A 26,124-nucleotide genomic window follows, 5' to 3' on the forward strand; every position below is an offset into this window, starting at 1 on the left:
ATCACAACCAAACCAAATCACACACCTACAAGTAAACGTTTTGCGTGCTAATATAGATATAAACAGCATGAATAATTTGTTTCGGTTCACCATCTAGATTTATTTCACTATTAAGAATTGTTATTTTACTTGTTGCACATACCATGGCATGGTGTGCTTTAAGCATCGTCATGCAAATGTCATTCCCTCAGAAAATACGCCACTGGGCCACCAGACTGCATGGGTGTAGACTCAGAGTGCTTCAGTAACCTCATTAGCCAGCCTGTCAGTAAAAATAACACCAGGTCGTGGATCCCCAGGGTAGGAGCCAGTCCATCCTCAAGTGCAGACAGGGGACCAAACAGTCTGTGAGTTCCAGCCAGAGGAGCAGCACACAACAAAGAATTTTTTTCTTTGCATTTGATTCTGTTTGCTTATTATTATTTTTTGGGCTTCAAACAATGTGATTTTCTGTTGCAGATATAACCTAAATGCAATTTAATTTGAGCTCACTTCCAATTGACTGTTTTGGGCTTAATGAGCTTTATATGTTTTTCTCTAAAAAGGCTGATTCTAAGTGAACGCAGTACTTTTAGTTTGCTTCTGGGTTGTACGCCCACCTTTAATGGAGAGGGAGAGGGGGGTTACAGAGAAAGCCAAAAGAAGGAATGAAGGAGAGAGAGAGGAAGGAAAAGACTGTTTGAAAAACTCTTGGAGCTGTTCATCAGAGGGAGGGCAGAAGGATGCGAACTGTGGGTGGGTTCTGATAACACAGTCAGACCAGGCCACCCCACACTCCACTAGTTCAAAAGCAGCAGCAGAAGCAACAATACACAGCCTGTCTGCAACAGAACAGCCAAGGAAAAGCATAGAGTCACGGTGCCTCTTTAATCCCTCAGACTAATGACAGTACAAAGAGGACAAGGAGCATCTGTCTGGTGATCAGAGGTACAGAGGACTTGTGACATAGTGGGTGCACCTGGGCAGACCCAGTTACTGCTGCACACAAGATTGGCCATACCCTCTTGCAGGCATGACTACAACAACTCTGGATATTGACCTCAGCTCTGCAACAGTTGACTTTGTGAATCAGACAGGAGATAAAGCCAGAGGCATACCCGAGCTATCCTCCGAGGCTAAGAGGAGGACACCCGGGCACCTGAAGCTGACCCGCAGCCTCTCGAAGTCAGACTCGGACCTGCTGGCGTCTCCCTGCGGTGAGGAGGAAGGGAGCGGGTCGCCGGCCGGGCTCAGAGGGAAGAGGGAGCAAACGGAGCGTCTGTCCTGGTTCGCCTCAGAGTGGGACGAGGTAAGGGCTCTGTTCCCGCGGAGGCGCAGGCGAAGGCGGGGTTAACGCGGGAGCGAGCGGGGTGGAGAACGAGATGGTCCAAAACCCACACAACCACAGACACGAGGAGGTGGGAGAAGAGAGCAGAAGAACTGGGGTGGCTTGGGAGCGCCGGTGGGAGAGGCTGCCGGTGTGAGTGTCTTGTGGCTGAACGCTGAATGCCTGGCTGGGCCCATCAGCCCCTCCTGCTCCCCCATGCTGGCCACGGCACACGGGTCTAATTGGGCTTGAGCTGTCACTCCACATCTTCTCAGGCACCCTCCCAGGGGTCAGCCCACGCTCACACACCACCCTCCCCTCTACCTTTCTTTCTGCTTCTTCTGACAGGCCTTAGTCATAATCCCAGCCAAGGATGTTGCTCTCCTGCTCCAAAGGGTTTTATCAGCAAGTTCATAGTGAGTCACCGAGCGTGACAATGAAATGCGGATCCCTTCATCAATATGTATGCACACAGTATATTTGCATGCCAGGTGATTTATGCATTTATGTTTTCACAGTAATATTTATGCACAAAGGAGATGACTCTTTCCATTGCCGTGGCTTCAGACATCGTTGCTAGCGCTGATAAAATTCATATGCCATGACTGCTTTAAAGGGGCGTTAGCTTCTTCGTTTATTGGGAGGATAGGACTCGGGGTAGAGGGGTCAAGAAGAATTGGTTCAAGATATGTACCACTTAGTCGAAGCTGTGAGCTCACCACTATAATGGAAAGAGCAGAGAGTGGGCTCTGATAGGAGCTATAATGCAGTGCTTGGTGACAACTCTGTCTGGGGTGGAGTATCCTGTTCTCAAGGGCATCCTGTTTTTCCAGCAGTTCTCCAGTGCTGTTTCCTCTCCAGGTTCAGATGCGTGTGGAACATGGTGGTGGGGGGTGTTAAGAGTAGGGGTGGAGGTGGATTGCAGTGGGTGCTTTTGGAGACAAAGAACAGCTTGCCACTACATAACAAGACTCTACATTCGCTAGAGCAGAAGCATTCAAACCATAGTCCTTGAGGTCCAGGTCCTTCAGGTTTTCCATCTTCTCTTTATCTAGGAGTCAGATATGATGACAAGGTGGCCAACCAGTTACATCAATCATTTAATTAACTAAAAGGGATTACAAAATCCAGGACCGGATTTGGAATGGAGGTCCGGATTGGAATACCACTACCTGAGAGCACACAATCATATCATACACAATCATGTGCAGTAAAGCAAAACCAAAAAGCTGGGACATACTGGCACAGGACACATTGGGTCAATCACCATCTAAGCGTCATCTTGTAGCAAAGGTGTAAATGTTTTAGAGTCCCCAGAAGTTGGGGTTTTTTTTGGTTTGTTTATTATTATTTAAATAAATAAGGTAGTGGTCAAACATTCTCAGCACAGATGGCAGTGTAACTCTATTCATAATTCATGCAGCAAGAAGATGTTGAGGGAATGCATCTTGAGATAGCAAGTGAAAGTCACGAGGCGGAAAAGACGGGAGGTGGGGGTCGGGTGGAGGTGGGGGTCGGGTGTCCACCTGTCAAAAAGCATCTGAGGTTGGCACACACAGCAGCACACGTGTCCTCCACGTCATCCAGTTGGTTGCGTGGTGCGTGGTCTACTCCTGTACGCCGGTGACGATGAGCGTGTAGAATGACCTCCTGTGTGACATCTCTGCACGTGTTTGGGGCTGGTGGTCTTGTTAGAGGTCTGAGACATGAGGAAAATGAAGTGCAGTATTAAATCTTTATTAGCACTCCACCAAGCATCCTCTGTCTGTCCCATCACCACTCGTCAGTGCCGGACCTTGTGCGACGTCCCAGACTGCTGGCTGTGCAGAATGGGACATTGGCTTTTCATGCACCATCATTCAAAGACTTGACATTTGGAAGCTCAGGGCAGTGACTGCTGTAACCGAGTGATCTCTACCTCTTCTCTGTACACATCTTTTGCATGTACTCTCTCTCTCTCTCTCTCTCTCTCCTCCTCCTCTTCCTTCTCTCCCTCTGTGCACTGTTCCTGGGTTTTGGCGTAATGAAGATTTCTGACCACAGCTCAGTGACTTCCTCTTACACTGAGAAATCACTGTACACATTTTCAGGATTGAGGAGGTTCACTGCTTTACAGCGGCACAAGCCTGTAAAATTGTATAAGATATAAATCACACAATGTGCAATTCATGCACGGCAAATATGTAGCATGCACTCACTGATTCATTCACTCACTGCTTCAAGGCTTTTCATGCACTCTGATTCATTCACTCACTGATTCATTCACTCACTGATTCTTCAGATCTTTTTCAGACGCATCATCTGCCAAACACGTCTGTGGTCAATGTTACCCTTTTCCTCCGGATGCAACTTGGCATATGTGATTACCGAGCCTCTGTAAATGTCAGGTGTTCAGTATGGATCTCGGCCACCTTGAGATCTGATCCGAAAAGGCACATACTGAAGTGGCCGTGGTCGCAATGTTCTCGAATCTCAGTTATGTGTGGACATAAATCTGGCCACACTTTGGATATTGCAAGCAAGCAACATCATTCATTTTCCACGACAACAACCCCTCCCAAAACATGTTTCCTATTAGTCTCCTAACCCTCGAGCTAAATAATACAGTTTGTGTGTAAAGCTCACGGCCGTGCCGTGCTCTCGTATTTGTCTCGTGTTCTACTTGATGAATGGTGGAAAAAAAGAACATAAGAGCTTTCTTGTTTTATATGGGAAAATGAGATCTAAATGGTGCCGAATATTTAGGAGGTCATTCGCTTGTGTTGTTGTCACATCATGTTTCTGATCATAGTCGGAGCTCAGTACATGGGCTTTGAATTTTAAGAAGACATTATCCTAATTTCCTTCCTTCAGGGGGCTGCCACTCTGAGCATGGCTGTAAGAATTACAGAAAGAAAAGACTCATTAATGGAGTGGGGAGTAGGGTGGTGTGGGTGGGTGGGTGGGTGGAGGGAGTGTGGGGATGGAGGGTGGAGGGGGGATGAGGGGTGGAGGGAGTGTGGGGTGGATGGAGCCACAGTTGTTCTTTCTTCCTTGTAAAGTCCTGTCCAGGACCATTTGACTGAGTAGCCTTAGTTTGCCTGCTGTTCATTTTGGTCCAAAACGCTGGTCCACAGAAGGTGTGTTGAAGGAACTAAACGGATTTTTCTCGATGAAGATTTGCATATGCTCCGAGATCTCCGAGGTGTACCTTTAGAGGCTGTGACGTAAGGTGCTCTCCATGGTGCATGGCAGTGTGGGAACGGGGAGACGCAATATAGAATGTAAGTAGGTTAATTTGGAGTGGAAAATGTGAAGGGCTGTACGGCTTGGGGGGCTCCTCCATGTGGGCCTTGGTGCATGACTGGTAAATGAATCCAGACGCTTGCTGACATGTTGATGCCACTAGCACGGAGCAGAAGGGGGGGTTCAGACCTTAAATATTACATCAAAACCCTTCCCCTTTTCTATTTTAGTCCTCTCTTGAAATATACTGGATTGATTAGACACATTACATTCTGGGTTAGTTGGATTAGACACAAACGCAAGAGGCATAGTGTCACCTGAAGAGTCCCAGCACCAGGAATTGCTCAGTCAGTTTTGTCTGTCAGAGATTCTTTGCTTCTCGCCACTCAGAGGGACAAGTCCATTGACAAACACACACACACACACACACACACACACACACACACACACACACACACACACACACACACACACACACACACTGTTCCCGCACCGCTCCCAATCACCTGATTATTGATCTCCTGCAGCTGTGTCTTGCTCTCTTTTCTTCTCTCCCTTATATAAGCACACAGGCGCCTCCCTTAAGCCCTGCACATCGCCTGCATGTACTACACGTAGAAGTTCGATGCCATGCCGCAACCCTCTAGCACCAGCTACTTTAGTTTCTCTTTGCCTTTTGTGGGAGTTGTGCTCGAAGCTGTGCATATTATGGGTATGGGGAGAGTCTCCTCATCCACACTCACGTCTCCATCCCTCACTGTTGTCAAACCATTCAGTATTCTTACTTCCCAAATCCTACTGCTTTCTACTTCCAAAATAGTTATGACCAAAGTTAGTTTTTATCAACACAATATCATGTTAGTTGGTCCCCATAATCTTTTAATGTTTTTTTTTTTAGGGGGTGTGTTTAATGAAATATTGAGGCGTATGTGATATTCAGACATTTTGTAACCGATTAAGTTGTTCTGAACATATTAGTACAAACAGGCCTTCATGAAAATGAGAGAGATCTATAATGCTAACATGCTAACAATGCCAAAAAATCCATATGTATGCTTCTCTCCATCAGATTGAAAGGATCATGACGTTAATTGATGCCGGCATTGAACTCTCCAAAGAGCCTGGGCCAGTGTTCACAGGTAAACCTCAAAACTATACCTCAATGAGAGGGAAACGCCTCCATCTCTTACTGATCTTGCCGTACTTCTTACAGAAGAGCCAATTGGCCACTGAAGTGGATTAAATGTAGGCTTCATTTCATCCTGTTTCTTAGGAGGATCAAATGGCCCCACAGGAATGATAAAAAGGCATTGTATAACATATAAAAGATAACACAGTTTAGTCCATAAGCTTGTTTTGGCCCGGTCATCCTGCAAACATCAGCTCTAGGGTAGTGTGTACCCCAAACATCAGCTCTAGGGTAGTGTGTACCCCCAAACATCAACTCTAGGGTAGAGTGTACCCCAAACATTAGTTCTAGGGTAGTGTGTACCCACAAACCTCAGCTCTAGGGTAGTGTGTACCCCCAAACATCAGTTCTAGGGTAGTGTGTACCCCCAAACATCAGCTCTAGGGTAGTGTGTACCCCCAAACATCAGTTCTAGGGTAGTGTGTACCCCAAATATCGGTTCTAGACCCATTTAAACCCAGCTTCTCATTTGAGACTAATTGGACAAATTAAACTAATGTTGAATGAAATCTGATTTAGCATTTGGTTGTAAAGCCAATCAGGGACTATGTGCTTCATATAGATGAGCATCAGATGGCAGAGACTGAAACCAACAGGAAATTCCACTGATGTATTGAAGTGACATTTGACATTGAAGTCATGTGTATTTCACTTGCTTGTTTAAGCTTTTAGAGAATTTGTGCACTTTGTTCGTACAGTTACAGTTAAAGCAAACACGTCATACTTTTCACTCCACTGCATTTACAGCTCGTTACTATGGTGGGTTCGTAAAATATGTATTTGTATGCAAGTATGTATGTAAATATCTCATGTAGATAAAGTTGCATGTTGCACCGAATTATTTCATTATTCTATTATTCCTGTAGCTTATAAATATACACATTGCTTTTACCTTCTATACTTAATTAAATATTGATGTACGTTCTTTACAACTTGTGCCTTGTTGAAGGACTTTCGCGTTTAATGGAGTAATATTACATTAAGTCCGTTCTCCCTTTACTCAAGTGAAGGATTTGTGTTCTTCTCCCAACTCTGCCAGACCCAGGGAATCTTCCGGGCTTTAGCTCTGCCAGGCCTGTATTGCAGCCATCTTCAGTTCCTTCCTGCGTTGGAGGCGTTCTTCCTAAAGGCCTCTGAAAGTGCAATATCTACTCCATAGGCTTCAGGCTGCATGACTGAATCAGCCAGTCACTTTTTTCAATCCTGAGCAACTCAAGAATTGCTGTACTAGTTTGTACCAGGTCATAGTCTTGCTGTGTCACCCACCGGGTTTTGAGATGTTTGGTCGGATCTGAGTAGACATTTCTGTACGTTGCAGAATTCATCCTTCTGTTGCAGATGGCAGTCACATAATCAATACAGACAATGTCTACTCTACTGCCAACCATGGTTCCCCTGTTTCAGAGATTATGCAGTATGCTTTGGATCATGAGCAATTTTTGTGGGTTTTTATATTGATCTAACTTGGCTACTTATTAGCAAATGGTGCACTGGTCTTTCTGTCCCTGAGGCTGGTTTGCATCTTGTTGTTAAAGCCCCTGAGGTAAGGCTCAACACTCTCTCTCTCCTCCCAACATGTATGAACCACGGATTAATATCATGGAATCCCTCGCACCGGGAGTTGGGTCAGGGCGGGAATAGAAGCGCTCTGGAAGATCTTAGCTGATATGAATACATTCTGGATAGCATCCTTGATCTGTTCAGCAGTTCTTTGAACATATTGTTCAATCTGCCTTGATCTGTCAGGTCGCTTGCAGATACAAATCTTGGCAAGAGAATAATCAATGAATATGAATTATGTTTTGACTTGTTTTCTTTGCTACCTCTTGTTTTTAAGGACTTGCAACTGAGCAAACAGCTGCCTATTAGCTATGGTTCCTGAAATGGGGGAGGGTGTGTGATTCACCCGGCTCTAATGAATATACTCTCAAATTAAGGCAGACATCCTGCATTTAAATAGTCCTTGATCCAATTCCAATGTGCTGGAATACAGGGCCAAATAGAAAAAAAGCTGTACTTGGGGCCTGCGCTGCACTGTGCTTTTATAAGTTAGGAAAGGTTTTTTTGGCATAGCTGTGGGTCCATCTAATCCTCCCAACAAATGGGATGACATGATTCAACCTAACGGATTGTGTTACCAGCGAACTGCGCTGTAACTCTGTGCGTTAATTAAGTTGGCTTATTCCTAAGTAACTCTGCATGCACTGGCAACCACCTTCCTGTACACTGCTGTCATGTACCTGATGCTTTTCCCTCTCCAGTACCAAGTGCTGTCTGTCCTTCGTGTTTGTGACTCGGCTCAGTGTTTTTGAGTGCGGTATTTTGACACACCCACCCACTATTACACCATGGGCACCTTGGCCTGATTTAAATTGGATAGAGATTGACCCATTTCCACTGCTATACCGGTCAACCTCGTGACTCTTGATAATAATGCCTCGAACATTCGATCACATATACAGTGCTGACAGCCCATAATGACAGTGAGATATGTATTGGTGTATTTTGAAGATGCTTTGTCTGGTGGGAGTGCAGTCATTGAGTGCTGAACTACCTAAAGTCTCTTGGAGAGGAGGACGTCACCATTGTGGGATCTGAATGAGTCATTATTTGTGAGCTGGTGCTCTACAGACAGCCCTGGGTGGCTCTCTCCCTGTTTGGAGAGGGTTTGGAGGTGTGTGTTTTGGCAACATAGATGAATGTTCCATTGTCCAATCTTGCCTGTCAATGTAAAAATGTCAATTTTAAGGAGGTCTACAATTTATGAGCTGATTTGTCTTGAGTCCATTTTGCTAACATGTTCTTTACTGTACGGACATCAGCTTGTTTGGCATGAACTGCTTGTTAAATTTAACAATTTTTACATGTGCACAAAAGATTCCTTTAAGAGGAGTTGGTGTTAAATCCACAGAGAGAACGTTATCCATATTTAGGGAGGAAAATCTGTTTCTCTGTTCTCGTAGGTGTTTGCCACAGATGACTCTACCTCCTCTGGAGTTTTGGACCAGTTCACGACGATGTCCTTGTTAATCACTGAGCGAATTGCGCTGACATCATCTTAGGACGAGTCTCTTGTCTACGAGCTTGCGAGTAACGTACAGGGAGACTGACGGCGTGTGTCATTACCTCCTCCCTCACGTGTTTCCATAATTCCCTGCATGCATGCGCACGCATGGACGTGTAACACCAAAGCGGGAATATTTCATGACGTCTTTCATCTTGACGGCAGAATGTCAGAGGCATGTACGCTGCCGGGGGGAAATGTAAGATAATGGTCCAAACGCAAGAGTGCACATTTTTAACAATATGAAACTCCTGTGGTTGGTTAGGCTCAGATGTTAGCATTTTCCACTGTGAAAGTAGGTTTGGGAAGGATTATGGTAAGATAGCTACTGTGTGTGTGTGTGTGTGTGTGTGTGTGTGTGTGTGTGTGTGTGTGTGTGTGTGTGTGTGTGTGTGTGAATGCATGGTGCATTTCGCTGACTTAACATGCAGCACCTGATCTGCAGTGACACTGTGACATGTTCATGGATGCAAGTCCTCTGATAATTTGCCATGGAATTTGACTGTGATTGAATTTTTCCAGAGAGAGTGCATAGCTTCTGCAAGCCCTTAAGTGTGCAAAAGGTGATGGTTGTAGTGGGGGGGTGGGATCAGACATGTTTTACTCATCCTGTTCCCTCTCACCAGTTCCCTCTGACTGGTTTGGGCACAGTGGTTTGTGATTTGGGTTTGTATCTCTCTCCCTCTCTTACTCCTACCTCAACGATGTCCTTTCTGCACCAGCAAGATCAGAGAGCCTGTGTGCAATTTTAATCAGTGCGGTGAGCAGGGGAGAGAGTGAGAAAGGTATAGGGGGAGAGGGAGAGAGAGAGAGAGAGAGAGAGAGAGAGAGAGAGAGAGAGAGAGAGAGAGAGAGATATTGGGGGGGCTGGGGATTGATCGCGTGTGTGTGCATTAGAGACAGAGGGGGAGAGAGAGAAAAAAAGAGATAGAAAGTGAGGGAGAGGGTGAGCGCGTGAGAAGGAGAGAGAGAGCCAGTGAAAATGAGGGGGGGGGGTGGTGGTGGAGGAGGGGGGGGGAAGGAGGGATGCGCGTATACACTGTGCAGTGGCGCGCGGCATCAGGCAGCATATGGCAACCCTGCAGTGCTTGCAGACAAGAGAGTGTCAATAAGAGAGAGCGGGAGAAGGAGCGTGTGGAGAGGAACCGGCCGTAGAGGAAAGAACAGAACCCCCCCCACCACCACCACCACCACCACCACCCGACACAAAAGCGCCAGGACAAAAGAAGCGGCGCGAGGCGCACGGCCGCGCTGAACGGGATTAGGATGAGGGCGACCGCACGTCTCGGGATTGATGACTGCAGCCAAGGAGCGACGGCGCTGCCGCTGGCTTTCGGGAGGAGGAGGAGGAGGGTGTCATCTGGAGGCTTCGCTTGCTGAGCGTCGATTGCGGCTGCCGTTGTGACTCAGCGTGCGCCGGGCTCCGGGGATGCAGCAGAGGCTGGACTCCAGAGCGGGACCCCCAGGAACGTCGGCCACGGGCACCGAGAGAGCTGAGCGCGGCACCGGACCGCAGCGCCGGGCGAGGAGCCGTTCGCAGGGCTTCCCGATGGAGTTATCCGTCCAGCCTTTCCAGCCTGCCTGCTTTCTGCTGGATCGAGGGCTGGATGTGCCCGCATCGGTGATGCGCTCCAATCTGGCATGCTAGACCAGCGGCGTGCGTCTAAGCCGAGAAGGACCAGTAGTCCTTGGATTACGGGGAGAAGAAAGTAGTCGTCGTCAGGCGCCAGCTAATTTGGCAGTGGCCATATGTGCAACTCTGATGGGGTTTTTTGGGGGGGTTGAAGAATTCCACGGTAGGGCTGTGAGGGATTGTGGACTTGGTAAATGTGACATGAATTTAATCTCAGTTGTGATGCAAAACAGTCTCCGCTGTAGCACAAATAGAACATTGTCCTGTGAGTTCTAGAGTGTTTTGTGTGACGTTCAATTGGTTGTTGTAGTACATAAATGAAAAAATAAATCAACATCAGGGGGATTTTGTGTTCTCCTAAAAGGAAACCTTCTGTTTTATGTTATAAGGACCAGCGAGTAGATTTGATTAAGGTTTGTAATCTGAAGGGACGTGTGCTTCTAACAGAAATGTCTGTGTTGGGGAGAAGGTTTCATCTTTGTTGCTTACAGTAAAGGTGAAGTTCCCCGGGAACTTTCTGTTCTTCCAATCACGCCACAGACCCTCTTTAAGTCCAAGCGGTTTGAATCCAATCTGAGGGAGCCAATTAAGCGTGTGTGTCTGCCCGTTCTCTTCCTGTCCTCTCCTCTTGAAGGACAATGCCAAATTGGCCTTCCTGACTGGCCACGCTTACTTGAAGCCACCCTTAAAAAAAGGACCTGCCAGTCGACCGCTACTTCCGCCACCCCGTCCTGCCCCACCCCGCCCCCACATTCATCCTCACCTCATCCCCGAACACCCCCAGCCCCCCCACCCCCCTCCCGTCCGGCGGCGGAGGCTCCCGGGGGGGCCTGCTAGTTCTCATCTGGGAGTCGTGGGGCCCCCTGCCACCGGCAGCCCCGCGCTCAAGCCTGGACCCTGCCTTGCTGCTGCTGCCCCTGGCTCTGCTGGCCGAAGATGATGTGGCAGTGTCACATCTCGGCCTCGGAGTGCCGGTGCTACCGGCTAAATGGCTTCTCGCTGCTCAGACGCCTCCCTCTGTCGGCAGACGCGGCGGGGAGCCGGGTTCTGGAGCAGTCCGTGGGGGAGTGGCTGGAACACGTGGGCTTCCCCCAGTACGAGAGCAAACTGCTCCTCAACGGCTTTGACGACCTGCACTTCATGGTGAGTTCGCACCTTCTCCTCGTGTTCCAGAGACGGCTCTGTCACTTCGCTGGATGGACTGAGTCTCTGATTCAGATATGCTTATTGATTCATTTCATGACCTCTGAATTTCTTTACAGAAGAAGAAAAGGTTATAACTGGAACTGATCCCAAATAATACTGTTATGGGTGGTCTGTGAATGTTGCCGTTTTGTATAAAATGCTTTTGGACATGATATCCTTTTAGAAAGAAACTACATAAATGCCTGACAGTGCAAGGTATTGACTTTTAAGTACTCCCATGTATTTCACTGTCTACGCAAATTCATACAGTTGAAATGAATTTTTCTTTTGATGCCACTCCAGTGTATTTGTTGGAATGAGTTCCGCTGATCACAAGATTATTGGATTTGATTTAATAAAGAAGAAACTTGCACACGTGTCTGCAGGGCAGTAATGTAATGGAAGATGAGGACCTTAGAGAAATTGGCATCACAGACCCTGGCCATCGGAAGAAAATTCTCCATGCAGCAAAGAGCTTACCAAAGGTAGAATTTATAGTTCTATCACACACAGGTCACATTCATCTGCTACTAGGTTATGAAGTCTTTTACCTAGACTTTTTAATCTAAATTGTGCAGGTCTTGAGGTTTGGTGTAAATTATGCAGGTCTTGCGGTTAAGTGTAAATTGTGCAGGTATTGAGGTTCAGTATGAATAGTGCAGGTCTTGAGGTTAAGTGTAAATTGTGCAGGTCTTGAGGTTAAGTGTGAATTGTGCAGGTCTTAAAGTTCAGTATAAATTATGCAGGTCTTGAGGTTAAGTGTGAATTGTGCAGGTCTTAAGGGTCAGTGTAAATTATGCAGGTCTTGAGGTTAAGTGTAAATTGTGCAGGTATTGAGGTTCAGTATGAATAGTGCAGGTCTTGAGGTTAAGTGTAAATTGTGCAGGTCTTGAAGTTCAGTGTAAATTGTGCAGGTCTTGAGGTTCAGTATGAATTGTGCAGGTATTGAGGTTCAGTGTGAATTGTGTAGGTCTTGAGGTTCAGTGTGGATTGTGCAGGTCTTGAGGTTAAGTGTAAATTGTGCAGGTCTTGAGGTTAAGTGTAAATTGTACAGGTCTTAAAGTTCAGTATAAATTATGCAGGTCTTGAGGTTAAGTGTGAATTATGCAGGTCTTAAGGGTCAGTGTGAATTGTGCAGGTCTTGAGGTTAAGTGTAAATTGTGCAGGTCTTGAGGTTAAGTGTAAATTGTGCAGGTCTTGAGGTTAAGTATAAATTGTGCAGGTCTTGAGGTTCAGTATGAATTGTGCTGGTATTGAGGTTCAGTATGAATTGAGCAGGTCTTGTGGTTAAGTGTAAATTGTGCAGGTCTTAAGGGTAAGTGTGAATTGTGCAGGTCTTGAGGTTCAGTGTGAATTGTGCAGTTCTTGAGGTTCAGTGTGAATTGTGCAGGTCTTGATGTTCAGTGTGAATTGTGCAGGTATTGAGGTTAAGTGTGAATTGTGCAGGTATTGAGGTTAAGTGTAAATTGTGCAGGTCTTAAAGTTCAGTATAAATTGTGCAGGTCTTGAGGTTAAGTGTGAATTGTGCAGGTCTTGAGGTTAAGTGTAAATTGTGCAGGTCTTAAAGTTCAGTATAAATTGTGCAGGTCTTGAGGTTCAGTATGAATTGTGCAGGTCTTGATGTTCAGTGTGAATTGTGCAGGTATCGAGGTTAAGTGTAAATTGTGCAGGTCTTGAGGTTAAGTGTAAATTGTGCAGGTCTTGAGGTTAAGTATAAATTGTGCAGGTCTTGAGGTTCAGTATGAATTGTGCAGGTATTGAGGTTCAGTATGAATTGTGCAGGTCTTGTGGTTAAGTGTAAATTGTGCAGGTCTTAAGGGTCAGTGTGAATTGTGCAGGTCTTGAGGTTCAGTGTGAATTGTGCAGGCATTGAGGTTCAGTGTGAATTGTGCAGGTCTTAAAGTTCAGTATAAATTGTGCTGGTCTTGAGGTTAAGTGTAAATTGTGCAGGCCTTGAGGTTCAGTTTGAATTGTGCAGGTATTGAGTTTCAGTGTGAATTGTGTAGGTCTTGAGGTTCAGTGTGGATTGTGCAGGTCTTGAGGTTAAGTGTAAATTGTGCAGGTCTTAGGGGTCAGTGTGAATTGTGTAGGTCTTGAGGTTAAGTGTAAATTGTGCAGGTCTTAAAGTTCAGTATAAATTGTGCAGGTCTTGAGGTTCAGTATGAATTGTGCAGGTCTTGATGTTCAGTGTGAATTGTGCAGGTATTGAGGTTAAGTGTAAATTGTGCAGGTCTTAAGGGTCAGTGTGAATTGTGCAGGTCTTGAGGTTCAGTGTGAATTGTGCAGTTCTTGAGGTTCAGTGTGAATTGTGCAGGTCTTAAGGGTCAGTGTGAATTGTGCAGGTCTTGAGGTTCAGTGTGAATTGTGCAGGTATTGAGGTTAAGTGTAAATTGTGCAGGTCTTAAAGTTCAATATAAATTGTGCAGGTTTTGAGGTTACGTGTGAATTGTGCAGGTCTTAAGGGTCGGTGTCAATTGTGCAAGTCTTGAGGTTAAGTGTAAATTGTGCAGGTCTTCAGGTTCAGTGTGAATTGTGCAGGTTTTGAGGTTAAGTGTAAATTGTGCAGGTCTTGAGGTTCAGTGTGAATTGTGCAGGTATTGAGTTTCAGTGTGAATTGTGTAGGTCTTGAGGTTCAGTGTGGATTGTGCAGGTCTTAAAGTTCAGTATAAATTGTGCAGGTCTTGAGGTTAAGTGTGAATTGTGCAGGTCTTAGGGGTCAGTGTGAATTGTGCAGGTCTTGAGGTTAAGTATAAATTGTGCAGGTCTTGAGGTTCAGTATGAATTGTGCAGGTATTGAGGTTCAGTATGAATTGTGCAGGTCTTGTGGTTAAGTGTAAATTGTGCAGGTCTTGAGGTTCAGTATGAATTGTGCAGGTATTGAGGTTCAGTATGAATTGTGCAGGTCTTGTGGTTAAGTGTAAATTGTGCAGGTCTTAAGGGTAAGTGTGAATTGTGCAGGTCTTGAGGTTCAGTGTGAATTGTGCAGTTCTTGAGGTTCAGTGTGAATTGTGCAGGTCTTGAGGTTCAGTGTGAATTGTGCAGGTCTTAAGGGTCAGTGTGAATTGTGCAGGTCTTGAGGTTCAGTGTGAATTGTGCAGGTCTTGAGGTTAAGTGTAAATTGTGCAGGTCTTGAGGTTCAGTATGAATTGTGCAGGTCTTGATGTTCAGTGTGAATTGTGCAGGTATTGAGGTTAAGTGTAAATTGTGCAGGTCTTAAGGGTCAGTGTGAATTGTGCAGGTCTTGAGGTTCAGTGTGAATTGTGCAGTTCTTGAGGTTCAGTGTGAATTGTGCAGGTCTTAAGGGTCAATGTGAATTGTGCAGGTCTTGAGGTTCAGTGTGAATTGTGCAGGTATTGAGGTTAAGTGTGAATTGTGCAGGTCTTCAGGTTCAGTGTGAATTGTGTATGTCTTGAGGTTCAGTGTGGATTGTGCAGGTCTTGAGGTTAAGTGTAAATTGTGCAGGTCTTAAAGTTCAGTATAAATTGTGCAGGTCTTGAGGTTAAGTGTGAATTGTGCAGGTCTTAGGGGTCAGTGTGAATTGTGCAGGTCTTGAGGTTAAGTGTAAATTGTGCAGGTCTTGAGGTTAAGTGTAAATTGTGCAGGTCTTAAAGTTCAGTATAAATTGTGCAGGTCTTGAGGTTCAGTATGAATTGTGCAGGTCTTGATGTTCAGTGTGAATTGTGCAGGTATTGAGGTTAAGTGTAAATTGTGCAGGTCTTAAGGGTCAGTGTGAATTGTGCAGGTCTTGAGGTTCAGTGTGAATTGTGCAGGTCTTAAGGGTCAGTGTGAATTGTGCAGGTCTTGAGGTTCAGTGTGAATTGTGCAGGTATTGAGGTTAAGTGTAAATTGTGCAGGTCTTCAGGTTCAGTGTGAATTGTGCAGGTATTGAGTTTCAGTGTGAATTGTGTAGGTCTTGAGGTTCAGTGTGGATTGTGCAGGTCTTGAGGTTAAGTGTAAATTGTTCAGGTCTTAAAGTTCAGTATAAATTGTGCAGGTCTTGAGGTTAAGTGTGAATTGTGCAGGTCTTAGGGGTCAGTGTGAATTGTGCAGGTCTTGAGGTTAAGTGTAAATTGTGCAGGTCTTAAAGTTCAGTATAAATTGTGCAGGTCTTGAGGTTCAGTATGAATTGTGCAGGTCTTGATTTTCAGTGTGAATTGTGCAGGTATTGAGGTTCAGTATGAATTGTGCAGGTCTTGATTTTCAGTGTGAATTGTGCAGGTATTGAGGTTCAGTATGAATTGTGCAGGTATTGAGGTTAAGTGTAAATTGTGCAGGTCTTCAGGTTCTGTGCTTCACTCCACCTGTAGGTGAAAGCTCTGGGCTGTGATGGCAGCACCTCGCTGGCTTCCTGGCTGGAGATCCTGGGTCTTGGGGAGTACCTTCACAACTTCCTGTCCAGTGGCTACCGCACCCTTGAGTGTGTGAAGAACCTGTGGGAGCTGGAGATTATCAATGTAACCACACTTCCCCTGCTGGAACATCATGCACGCATTACACGTTTCTTCATATCACACATGTGGGCAGCTGTTTGTCAGATGTTATGTTGTTGTTATCTTTCTACTGTCCCATGATGACTTGGTGTGTGTGTGTATATGTGTGTGTGTGTGTATATTGTGCCTGACTGGAAGTCCTTCTCAGTCAGGTCCTGGGGAGGTGCAACGTTTGCCCTGTTCTGATAATGGACCTTGTACTATCTTTGAAGGTGTTAAAAATCGGCCTGCTCGGCCACAGGAAGAGAATCATCGCCTCCATAGCGGAACGCCCGTACGAAGAGGCGCCGTCGAAATCCAACCGTTTCTCCCAGCTCAAGGTGACAGGCATCACACTGCCTACCACACGTCGCCTTAAAATATGCACATTGTAGCAGCTCGTTTCCACCATTCAGAATAGCACGCGCGCGTGTGTGTGTGTGTGTGTGTGTGTGTGTTAGATTCAGGACCTGTTGTCTCAGAATCCGGCTCCACTGGGTTACATGGACCCGTCCACGAGTCGCTCCATGGACACCCTGCTGCCCCTGGGGGATTATGGAAGGAAGGGGCGTGGCCTGGACCAGGAGTGTAGCATCTCTCTTCGCTCGTACAGCGAGAGGCCGCGATCACACGTGAGTCAATAAAAACCACGCGCGGCCTCGGGCCGCCTCTCGCAGCCGTCACTCGTCAGAGATGAGAGCGTCGCCGCTTGTTCTCTGCCGTGTGCGCAGGACCGGCACGTAGACCGGCAGCGAGAGTCCCGGTCGAGCCTGCGGACCCCGAGTCACTCCACTACGTACACCACTGTCTCCACCTGGCACCACCACCCCGACAAGCTCATCACCGAGGCTTGTTGCTATGAAGCTAGTGTAAGTTATTTCTGTAACTGCATATTTTTACATGTCAGCATGCATTTTGCATATATTTGAACGAATTGTATAGCAGTCTAACAGCGTGAGTACACAGAGAGTTCAGGATTTGTTGATAAACTGACTGTGTTATATTTAAGTGTAATTTGCACATATATATATATATATATATATATATATACATATATATATATATATATATTTATATATATAAATAATTAAGGTCCTGCATAATCATGAAAGTAATAAAGTACCATGTGGTTGAGTTATTACCATTGTGAAACAAGAATAATTCAAAGATGGTGTTATTTCTGCTTAAAGAACTGTACATGCAATCTTATTAATGATCTAAAGATCGAAACTTTAACCTGTGTTTGATCAGCCTGTAGTTGAACAACAAGCTCCTCTCTTTGTAGTACCTGGGCTCTGTGATCATCAGAGACCTACGAGGCATTGAGTCTACCCAGGAGGCCTGTGCCAGAATCAGGGTAAACACAACAGCGTTTTGACTCTTCTCCCTGGATTTGAATTGAACCGTAGTGCCCTGGAAGTTCTGATTTTTCACTCCGACGATGTCCCTCAGCCGTCCGTCACGTCTCCTTTGGCTTGGGCGAAATTTCAAATCTTTACCCAATTAGCTAATACAGAACCAGGGCACCAGAAATGCGGACTCATCAGGGTGCCACACTTACAAGCCTTTCCCTTCCCTTTGTGATCCAAAATCAGAAATCAAAGAACCATCGCAAGGGCCCCGTCATAATCCTGTCCATCACTTACAGAGGAGTCCGGTTCATCGACGCAGCCACTAAGGTGAGCTAGAGGCCAAAATCAATTCATCCCATTTTTACAAAAACACATGTACATAGACCATGGCCTGAAGCCATCATTAGACAGTATTGGGAATATTTTAACCTTTAGTCATTCAGATGGCAAGTGTTTCTTCACAGGAGAAACGTCCTCGTCCACTAATACTGTAAAATGTGTGTCCATGTGTTTCTGCAGGCTATAGTGGCAGAACATGAGATCCAGAACATCTCTTGTGCCGCCCAGGACCCCGACGACCTCCGAACCTTTGCCTACATCACGAAAGACCTGAAGTCTGGACACCACTTCTGTCATGTCTTCACTACAGTAGAAGTGGTGAAAGCCTCTCTTCTGATCTCCTGAATCACCCGCACACTCACACTGATAGCAGGACTGTACTCGAGCCAGGGACATGCTGATGCGTGAAACAAGGTTAAATATTCGTTAACGAAAACGAAATTGAAAAAACATTTTCGTTAACTTAAATAAATAATAGCGTTAATCAAAAGAAAAAAACGATAACGAACTCTATATTACATGTTTAGAAAACTAACTAAAACGTTCTGAAATTAGATAGGATACCCGTCGTTTTCGTGTTTTTCAATTTATTTATAAGTCTTGTGGACTGATATGAAATAGATTTTATTCACTATTAGTTTTATATTAGCTGTCAGAACCGTACGGCACCTCATGGTCGGTCACGTCTCTTGTTTAGAGCTCCTGCTCGCTATGCTAACTGCAAAATTACCACAACAAATGTTGGGAGAAAACGGCGAGTCCTGTATGGGATTTTTTTTATATGACTACGAGAAAGACTACATGTCTTGTAGTGGAAACAGGTGATAAAATATATGGAGTAGTTCTCAAGAGGAAAAAACCCACGAATATCAAAGCTCACTGCGAGTACCTCGACAAGCTGCCTCTCTGAGTAGCTCCGCCGAAAGAGCAGCACCATCCCGGCTGGGCAGCACCGGGAAGGAGAACCGTAATGGACCGTCTTCACCTGTGATCAAATAGCTGCTGGTTCGTTAATATGCAGGAAAACCGCAAGCGGTCGAATACACTAATGTGTTGAGACTGGATGTCAACACGACTGTGTGACTCGATTGCCTTCAAAAAGTTTGGCTTTTCACACGAACCAAAATAGTTACACTCCTATGTTCGTGTCTGTCCTAGTCTGACCATTTTCAGCAGCAATATTACACATTTTGCACATAAGGCTACTATCTTGTCTTTTGATGAGTTTTTATTACACAATATTGTTAATTTCGTTGACGAATAATTTTCGTCATAGTTTTCGTCAACGAACCTTTTTTCATGACGAAAACGAGACGATAACTAAATTAAAACTATACGAAGGGATAAAAACGATGACGAAATTAAAGGACATTTTCGTCAACGAATAAAAACGAGACGAAAATATTGGCCAGCGACGACATTCAATCAGACCTGATTTATTTTTGTGAAAGGTAGGGATAAGTTAAGAAGAGATCCAACCGTAACTACTTTAGCGTACACGGAGAGGCGGGACAAACCGGGTAACCATCCAATCAAAACTAACGTCTTCACATCGCGCAGAACCCGTTAGGACAAAACTAGCCCGTGAACTGTGGTCACTCATGAAATTAAACTCGACGTTAACTCGACAATGTCAGCAGGGAGATAGATGAGCGGCGATATATGGACACATTTCTCCTTTGACTTTGAGAAAAACAAGATGCTGTGTAAACCATGAGGAATGATGATGTCGGGACAAATACGACAAATGAAACGACATCTGCGGGCTATGGCATTGTTTTACGGCGCACAGTTTTATATAGAATCTAATATGCATTGTTCATAAACTCCATATGTTTTCAGGTAGAGCGGACCTACTGGTCATCAATGTTTTGTTATTGTTATGCTCAATAACTATAAGTTCAGGTCAATAGAGTTGTTTGGAAATTTGTTTTTGTATATATTGCACATACAAAAAATAATATTCTGTAACTGGTTAATAAATGTTTCATTTTGTGCAAGTGTATATAATGACTACTACACCATTTATATTTTAGTCAACTAAATTATTTTGATATTATTCGACTAAATTCTAATGATAATTAGTCGACTAAAACTAGACTAAGACTAAAAACAAATCAATGACTAAATTATGACTAAAACTAAATTACATTTTAGTCAAAAGACTAAGACTAAAACTAAATCAAAAATTTCTGTCAAAATTAACACTGCACAATATTTACTTTGAACTTTTTGAATCCTGCACCTGACAAATAACCCAAAGTATAATAAAACTAAAACTAATACTAGAACTAATGAAAACTAAACTAAAACTAAGCTTTAGAAAATAATTAAAACTAATAAAAACTAGCAAACATGCTTTAAAAACTAAATTAGAAAAAAAGACACAATTAAATAAAAACTAAACTATATGAAAAATCCAAAACTATTATAACCTTGGCGTGAAATGCGATGAAATTTTCAAAATTTGAAAGGCAGTAACAGCAGAAACATCCACTGCACCTGTATAAAACACTTGACTGTGAACTGAAGGCTAACTCTAACAGTAATTGGAAGTATTAAAAGTATGTTAATTAATTACTGAATTGTACTGGAGTTGGTAAGACTGCAAATTTCTGTTGAATGAGTTAGAAGTGCTTTGAAATTTTTCCCATATCTCATTTTATATTGCATTCTTTCCTGACACAGACACAAACCTATGAGATCATTCTGACTCTGGGACAGGCGTTTGAGGTGGCCTATCAGGTGGCACTTCAGGCCCAGAAGGCCCGGCGCCACAGTTCCTACGCTGGTCTGCCCTCAGAGATCACAGAGACCAGGAGCAGCAGACCGACTTCTCAGTCTCGCAACAGCACTCGTCGGGCAATGGTAACATTCCCTCAGTACAAACACTAACTGAGACACAGCCTGACTTTATAAGGCGTTTTTTTACTATAAGTAATGATCTCTTTTTGTATAAAGTGTGCCATGTTGCAGCAATCTATGTTTATTCCTTTCCTTTCCTGAATGATCTCTGTTTCATGCCTTCTCCTGTCTCTTGTTTGTTGCCCTGGGCGTTTAACATGATTGTCCCTCCTCCTCCTCCTTCCCAGGGTGCACCTGTGCTAGAGTGCCGCTGTTGCTACTGTCACACCTGCTCTGCTCTCCGCCCCTCCTACCTCCCGCTGCCCTCTGTCAGCCCTGGAGTCCAGGTTCTGCATGTTATTCAGTCTTTCTTTCTTCCTATCTCCTTCTTTTTGCTCTCCCTCACATCCTTTCTTTCTCTCCTCAAAACATTTTCCACTCTTAAGTAATTTTCTTGCCACCTTTCATTATTTTTGCTTGTCCTTTATTACCATTGACACGTTTTGGTTGTCAGGCCATCGGCTTTATAGCTACCATGAGGGTGCTATAGTGTTTGTTTGATCAGGCACTCCTGTGAGGGTGCTATAGTGTTTAGTGTTTTTGGGTCATGCATTCTTGTTGTTAAGGTGCTGCCATGTTTGCTCAATAAGACACTCCAGTGAGAGTGCTACAGTGTTTTTTTGGCCATTGTCGTGTTTACTGGGCTCTTTAAGACTTGTTCATTCAGAGTAGTGCAGTGTTTGTTTGGTCAGGCATCCCTGTGAGCTTGCTGCAGTATTTGTTCAATAATGCAGTCCTGTGAGTGTACTGCAGTGTTTATTCAATCAGCCACACCTGAGAGGATGCAGCAGTCTGTTCTGTCAAGTTCTCCTGTGAGGATACTGCAGTGTTAATTCAGTCAGGCACTACATGATGGCATAGTGTTTGTTCAGTGAGGCGTCCCTGTGAGTGTTTCTTTGGTCAGGAATTCCTGTGAGGGTGCGGTAGTGTTTATTGCAGTGTTTGTTCAGTCAGACATTCCTGTGAGGGTGCTGTAGTGTTTATTCAGTCAGGCACACGTGTGGGGGTGCTGAAGTGTTTGTTCAGTGGGGGACTCGATGAGAATTAAATTGGTGAATGGGATTACACACAGTTCAAGAATCGCATCAGGTTGACATGTGTTGGTTCAGTGGCCTTGACAACTCGCTCATACAGGCTTTGTCAGTCGTGGTTGTGCTTAGGGGAATGTCACAATTTATTCAGCATGTGGCATTTAATGCTTATAAGTCCTATAGCAGCATATAGGAAACAATATCGTGTGAGCTGTGATCCATATGGTGAAGTAAAATAGTAAAAAAATGATTCCTGAGAGTCTAGTTTTCAAGACATTTGCATTCAGACGCAGCGATGCCTTCAGTCTACATTGGGATACTTCAGCGTGTCGTCTAAGGAGACATTACAGCATCTAAATTGAACGTTTAGGTGTCATCTGAAGGTCCTAATTTAAATGTGTATCATATCAAGTTTGGCAAGTATGTTGAAACTTTCTAAACCTGCTCTCTGATTTAGTGGGAAAAGGACTCTGAATAATACATTAGTTTGAAGGAATCGTTTAACCTGAAATGCTAAGATTGCTAACACTGAATGAACGATATCACAGCCAACTCGAAGTACGCCGCTGAGATCACGTTAACTTCTGGCTTTTGTCCTTGTAGGCTTTGACGCACTTTTTAACACTTCCGGTATTTGTGTCTAAAATACCATAGACAATGTCAGTTTAAAATGCACTACAGAAATACAAATATGAAAGTATTTGTTGGTACCATGTTAGATTTTCAGGCATCGCCGTAATAAATGTTTTCAATGCAAACCAAGATCAACGTAAAGAAAAGAGCAAGTGCTTGTAGTTTCTGAGTTCAGTGAAGTAACACATGCCGGAGTGTGAGAAGCAGGCCCCAGGGTTGTTGTAAAAGCTCACGGTGACTCTCCTCTACGATGTGTCCACTCTGTGGTGCATGATGTGGGCGAGCGTTGGCTGCCGTCCCCTCCTGCGGTCTCATGCATCCCCCCCTCCCCCTTCCCCTCCTCCTCCCTCCCCGGCAGATGGACCCTGCAGAGCAGGACACGGATGTGCAGTCCTTGGGCAGCACCAGCTGGCTCTTCGACCCCCGCGACTCCTCGAGGCCGTCCAGCAGCGCCAAGTACGAGACGACCATATTCTGAAGTGCGGCGGTGGGCGGTGGGGGGAGGCACAGCCCCGAGACCACCCCCCCCCCCCGACCCTGGCTGCCCATTCCCCCCAAATAACTTACCCCCCTCCCCCTCCCAAGAAAACTCTGTGCCCTGTGCCTTTTCACTGTGATTTGTACCCTCCCTCAGGGCAGATCTGCTTCTTGCACCTCACTGCCCTCCCCCCTTCCCCCCCCCCCCCGCTCCCCACCTGTATATTCCTCTCAGAAAGGCCAAGTCCCTCTGCCCACTTGTACATGTTGACTGGGCTGTCTGGATTCACTGGACTCTTCCTTCAAGGCATTCTCTGCCCTCCAGGTGCCCTCTGCCCTCCAGACGCACTCCTTGAATTCTTCCGTCTTGGTCTGACGGCACACGTAATCGCCTCTGAATGGTTCAGCCTGACTTTTTTTTAACCACAACGCTGAATGTTTACAGACCAACCTCTCATACCAGTGGGTTTTGCAGCTGTGCAGCCTCTGAGCACAAACGTAAGCATAGCCGTTTAAGTCTCATCATGTAGTTCAGATAGCTGTAGCATTTCTATATGCGCTCATTTTGGCCGACATGCCCTGAACTATGATAGCAACTTTTCCTCATCAGAACAGCAATACTGTCATTACCAGTGTTGAATATACTACCGTTTATCGCCATCAGAGATGCAATGTAGAACAAATATCCTCTTACACTATTCCCCCGAGCACTATATTAACTCTTTTCACCCGTCGATTATTTTCAGTTCGACCCATATTTCCTTAGCCCCGATTTCTTCACCAGTGGGACGCTCTGTATTCCCAACCCACACACGGTGCTTCCTCTGTCTGACCAGGCGTCTGCAGCTGTGAAGACTTCCGAAGAGCATCTGTTCCAGTTTTTGCGCAAACCGTAGTCCGGGATTTGAAACGCAATAATTACGTGAAGAGGGCGGAGACCTAACCGAGATGAGCCCCGATTGGCCCTAAATGTGTTCTGAGGCCACGTCATGTTCCTGCCAATCATGATTAACATTGTTGGTTACATTGGTCATCGTTTTACTTCCTTACTTTAGCATATATGTAGCACCATCAGGGCTATTACTAAGTGTGATCAATTTCAGCATGGATTTGACTTAACTGGAGTTTATTTCTTGAAGAGTTCCAAGTGAAAATTGTGAACAGTCTGTATTCTTACATTGTAGCCTCACTTAGTAAATACAGCATTTGTGTATATCTGTTCAAGCTTTTTGATTGATGATTTGTTTTGTATATATGACCCGCTTACCTCAATCAGAGCTGTCGACAACAGACATTTATATTAGACCAAACATTTTCAGATTCAAATAGTAAATTCCTATTTTCAACTTAAAAGGATCCAATCATAAACTCAATTATCTTCAACAAGAGGAACGAACACTGGAGTGACAAAGGAAGACAATATGGGAAAGACATTCGAAACACAATAGAGAACCTCTTACCAGCTTATTACAATTGCTAAATAAGCCTTGCCTTTATGTGAACAGAATATGAATCGACTCTGGTTTACTGGAGTAATTCCTGCAACGAAGCACTACTGCACTCCCCAACACTCTCCAACACTCCCTAACACTCACACCTCTTCAGGCACTTCATTTGATTTTTTTTTATAGCAAAGACACAGTGTAGTGGTTGTTCATCTCCGACAAAACCCTCTGAACGAGTCGTGGCAAACACACGTCAGGGTCCGGGGTCATGAATCGTCGCGTCGCCTGCTGTGAATGTGCTGTGTGTGATGGGCTCGCGCCGGGCTCGCGCTGCTCTCTCCTGTCTCGTCCCGTCCCCCGGCCCCAGGTCGTCTGTTAACGCTGTCCCGGTTCTTCCGCGACCACGGTGCACATCCTCGCTGTTTCCACCCCATCCCATCCATGCTGTTGCCTCCAGTTGTTTGTTTACCATCCCAGGTTTGCACCCGTTTGTTTACTGCTCGCCTGCCACTCACCGGCCGATGCAGTCCGTCATGCCACAAAGCCATCACATCGTATTATGTCAGCTTTGAATGTATTGCTTGACTTTGTGTTCACATGAACAGCATAGCTAATGATTCGATCTTGTAGTTAGTTACCACTGCTAGTTTTTTTTTAAAGGTGGGGAGGGGGGAGGAGAGGGTTTGAATAGGATGCCTAAAGACACATTTCTACTTCTTTAAATCAAATATTTCTTCCTGTGTAGCTGACTCCGCCTTTCAAGTTTCCGGACACCAAGGTGTGAATAGAAGGGGAATCAGGTGAAACGTTTACATGTGAGTGCGAAATCCAGAGATGCCAGTCGCTCAGTGACATTAAATTTTGGCATGAGAAGGATGCGGTGTGATCACTCTTCTAATGGGCTTAGAAGTCACAAAAAAGAGGATTTGCTTGTGTGGTGGGTCTGTGTTCCACACGAACTATTACACAGCCACAGCATGCTGGTGTTTTTAGGTTTTAAAAAATTACAATGTTTACTTATTAAACAAAAGGACCACTTGAAAGCGGCCAGCAACTTGCGGGAATTTAGTGGAAACGGAGGAAAACTGGAGACGCGTCCCAGTACAGAGCACTGTGTGGACATTTTCTTCCCTCAACTTGGAGGGTTTATTTAGCTCTAGGGAACACCCAGACATGATGGATATGAAGATTGAATGCAGCAAAACGTTAATCTGGGCAACACACAATGTGTTGACTCAGTTCTACGATGAGTGGAATGTTTTCTTCATTAAAGGACTGCTTTAGCATTGCTTGGAAGGCTTATGTGACCCAAAGTCCATAACCAATCGTAAATTCCAGTAGTGGGCTGAAAACATTCCCAGAGATCATCAAACAAGGTCCCTTATGTAAATTAGTGACCACTCAATCTGAAATAAATACATTTTGATTGAATAATCACACTGTGAAATGGCAAAAAAGCAGCACATTTATAGCTTACATTAGCATATTAGCAGTTATGTACACTGTAATGGGAGCATTTCACTTCTAAAGGAAAAAAAACACATTCCTTTACAATTGCTTACATATCAATTATTACGTGTTAACAATTCCATTTTATGCATTGAATATCTGGGCATGATGTCAAGATTAAGACTTGATTGAAACTGAACTAAATATGGAAGCCCAAGAATTTGGAGGCTATGATAAAAATGGTCTAACTTATGTTTTCTTCCCCAAACTGCTTATTTATGTAATAATTCTTTAGAAATCACATCTATATCAATGTCCCTGACCTAATAAAGTTCAATGATATTTTCCTTTTTGCTTATTACATTTATATTTTACACTTCATTGGGTGGATTCATACCACAAATTACCTGTAAAGAGTTAGAC

At 44.7% G+C, this 26,124-nt stretch overlaps 1 protein-coding gene across 12 annotated transcripts; it reads left to right on the forward strand.

Moving 5' to 3' along the window:
- Nucleotides 1-756: 756 nt before the first annotated feature.
- On the forward strand, nucleotides 757-26,094 carry anks1ab (ankyrin repeat and sterile alpha motif domain containing 1Ab). Of its 12 annotated transcripts, XR_013132705.1 has the most exons (16): nucleotides 757-1,288; nucleotides 5,601-5,670; nucleotides 11,445-11,560; nucleotides 11,989-12,087; nucleotides 15,910-16,056; nucleotides 16,305-16,412; nucleotides 16,533-16,703; nucleotides 16,803-16,940; nucleotides 17,357-17,428; nucleotides 17,667-17,750; nucleotides 17,943-18,080; nucleotides 20,451-20,630; nucleotides 20,855-20,953; nucleotides 22,689-22,786; nucleotides 23,043-23,305; nucleotides 23,554-24,020. XR_013132705.1 is itself a non-coding variant. In XM_077013879.1 (15 exons), the coding sequence occupies exons 1-15, from the start codon at nucleotides 1,013-1,015 to the stop codon at nucleotides 24,999-25,001; spliced, it is 1,800 nt and encodes a 599-aa protein (XP_076869994.1). In that variant the 5' UTR covers nucleotides 757-1,012; the 3' UTR covers nucleotides 25,002-26,094. The 12 variants fall into 12 exon arrangements, 11 of the variants coding, with proteins under 11 accessions (XP_076869994.1, XP_076869991.1, XP_076869992.1 ...); XM_077013879.1 differs by lacking the exons at nucleotides 23,043-23,305; nucleotides 23,554-24,020 and adding an exon at nucleotides 24,998-26,094; XM_077013876.1 differs by having other exon boundaries at nucleotides 23,043-24,020.
- Nucleotides 26,095-26,124: the final 30 nt, after the last annotated feature.

Source organism: Brachyhypopomus gauderio, chromosome 8 (genome assembly GCF_052324685.1).
Source record: "Brachyhypopomus gauderio isolate BG-103 chromosome 8, BGAUD_0.2, whole genome shotgun sequence".
Lineage (NCBI taxonomy): Eukaryota > Metazoa > Chordata > Actinopteri > Gymnotiformes > Hypopomidae > Brachyhypopomus > Brachyhypopomus gauderio.

Coding starts and splice junctions, on each gene's coding strand:
- anks1ab (XM_077013876.1), top strand. CDS start 1,013: ATGACTACAACAACTCTGGATATTGACCTCAGCTCTGCAACAGTTGAC. Junction 11,561..11,988: donor TTGACGACCTGCACTTCATG/GTGAGTTCGCAC, acceptor ACGTGTCTGCAG/GGCAGTAATGTAATGGAAGA. Junction 16,704..16,802: donor GCGAGAGGCCGCGATCACAC/GTGAGTCAATAA, acceptor CCGTGTGCGCAG/GACCGGCACGTAGACCGGCA.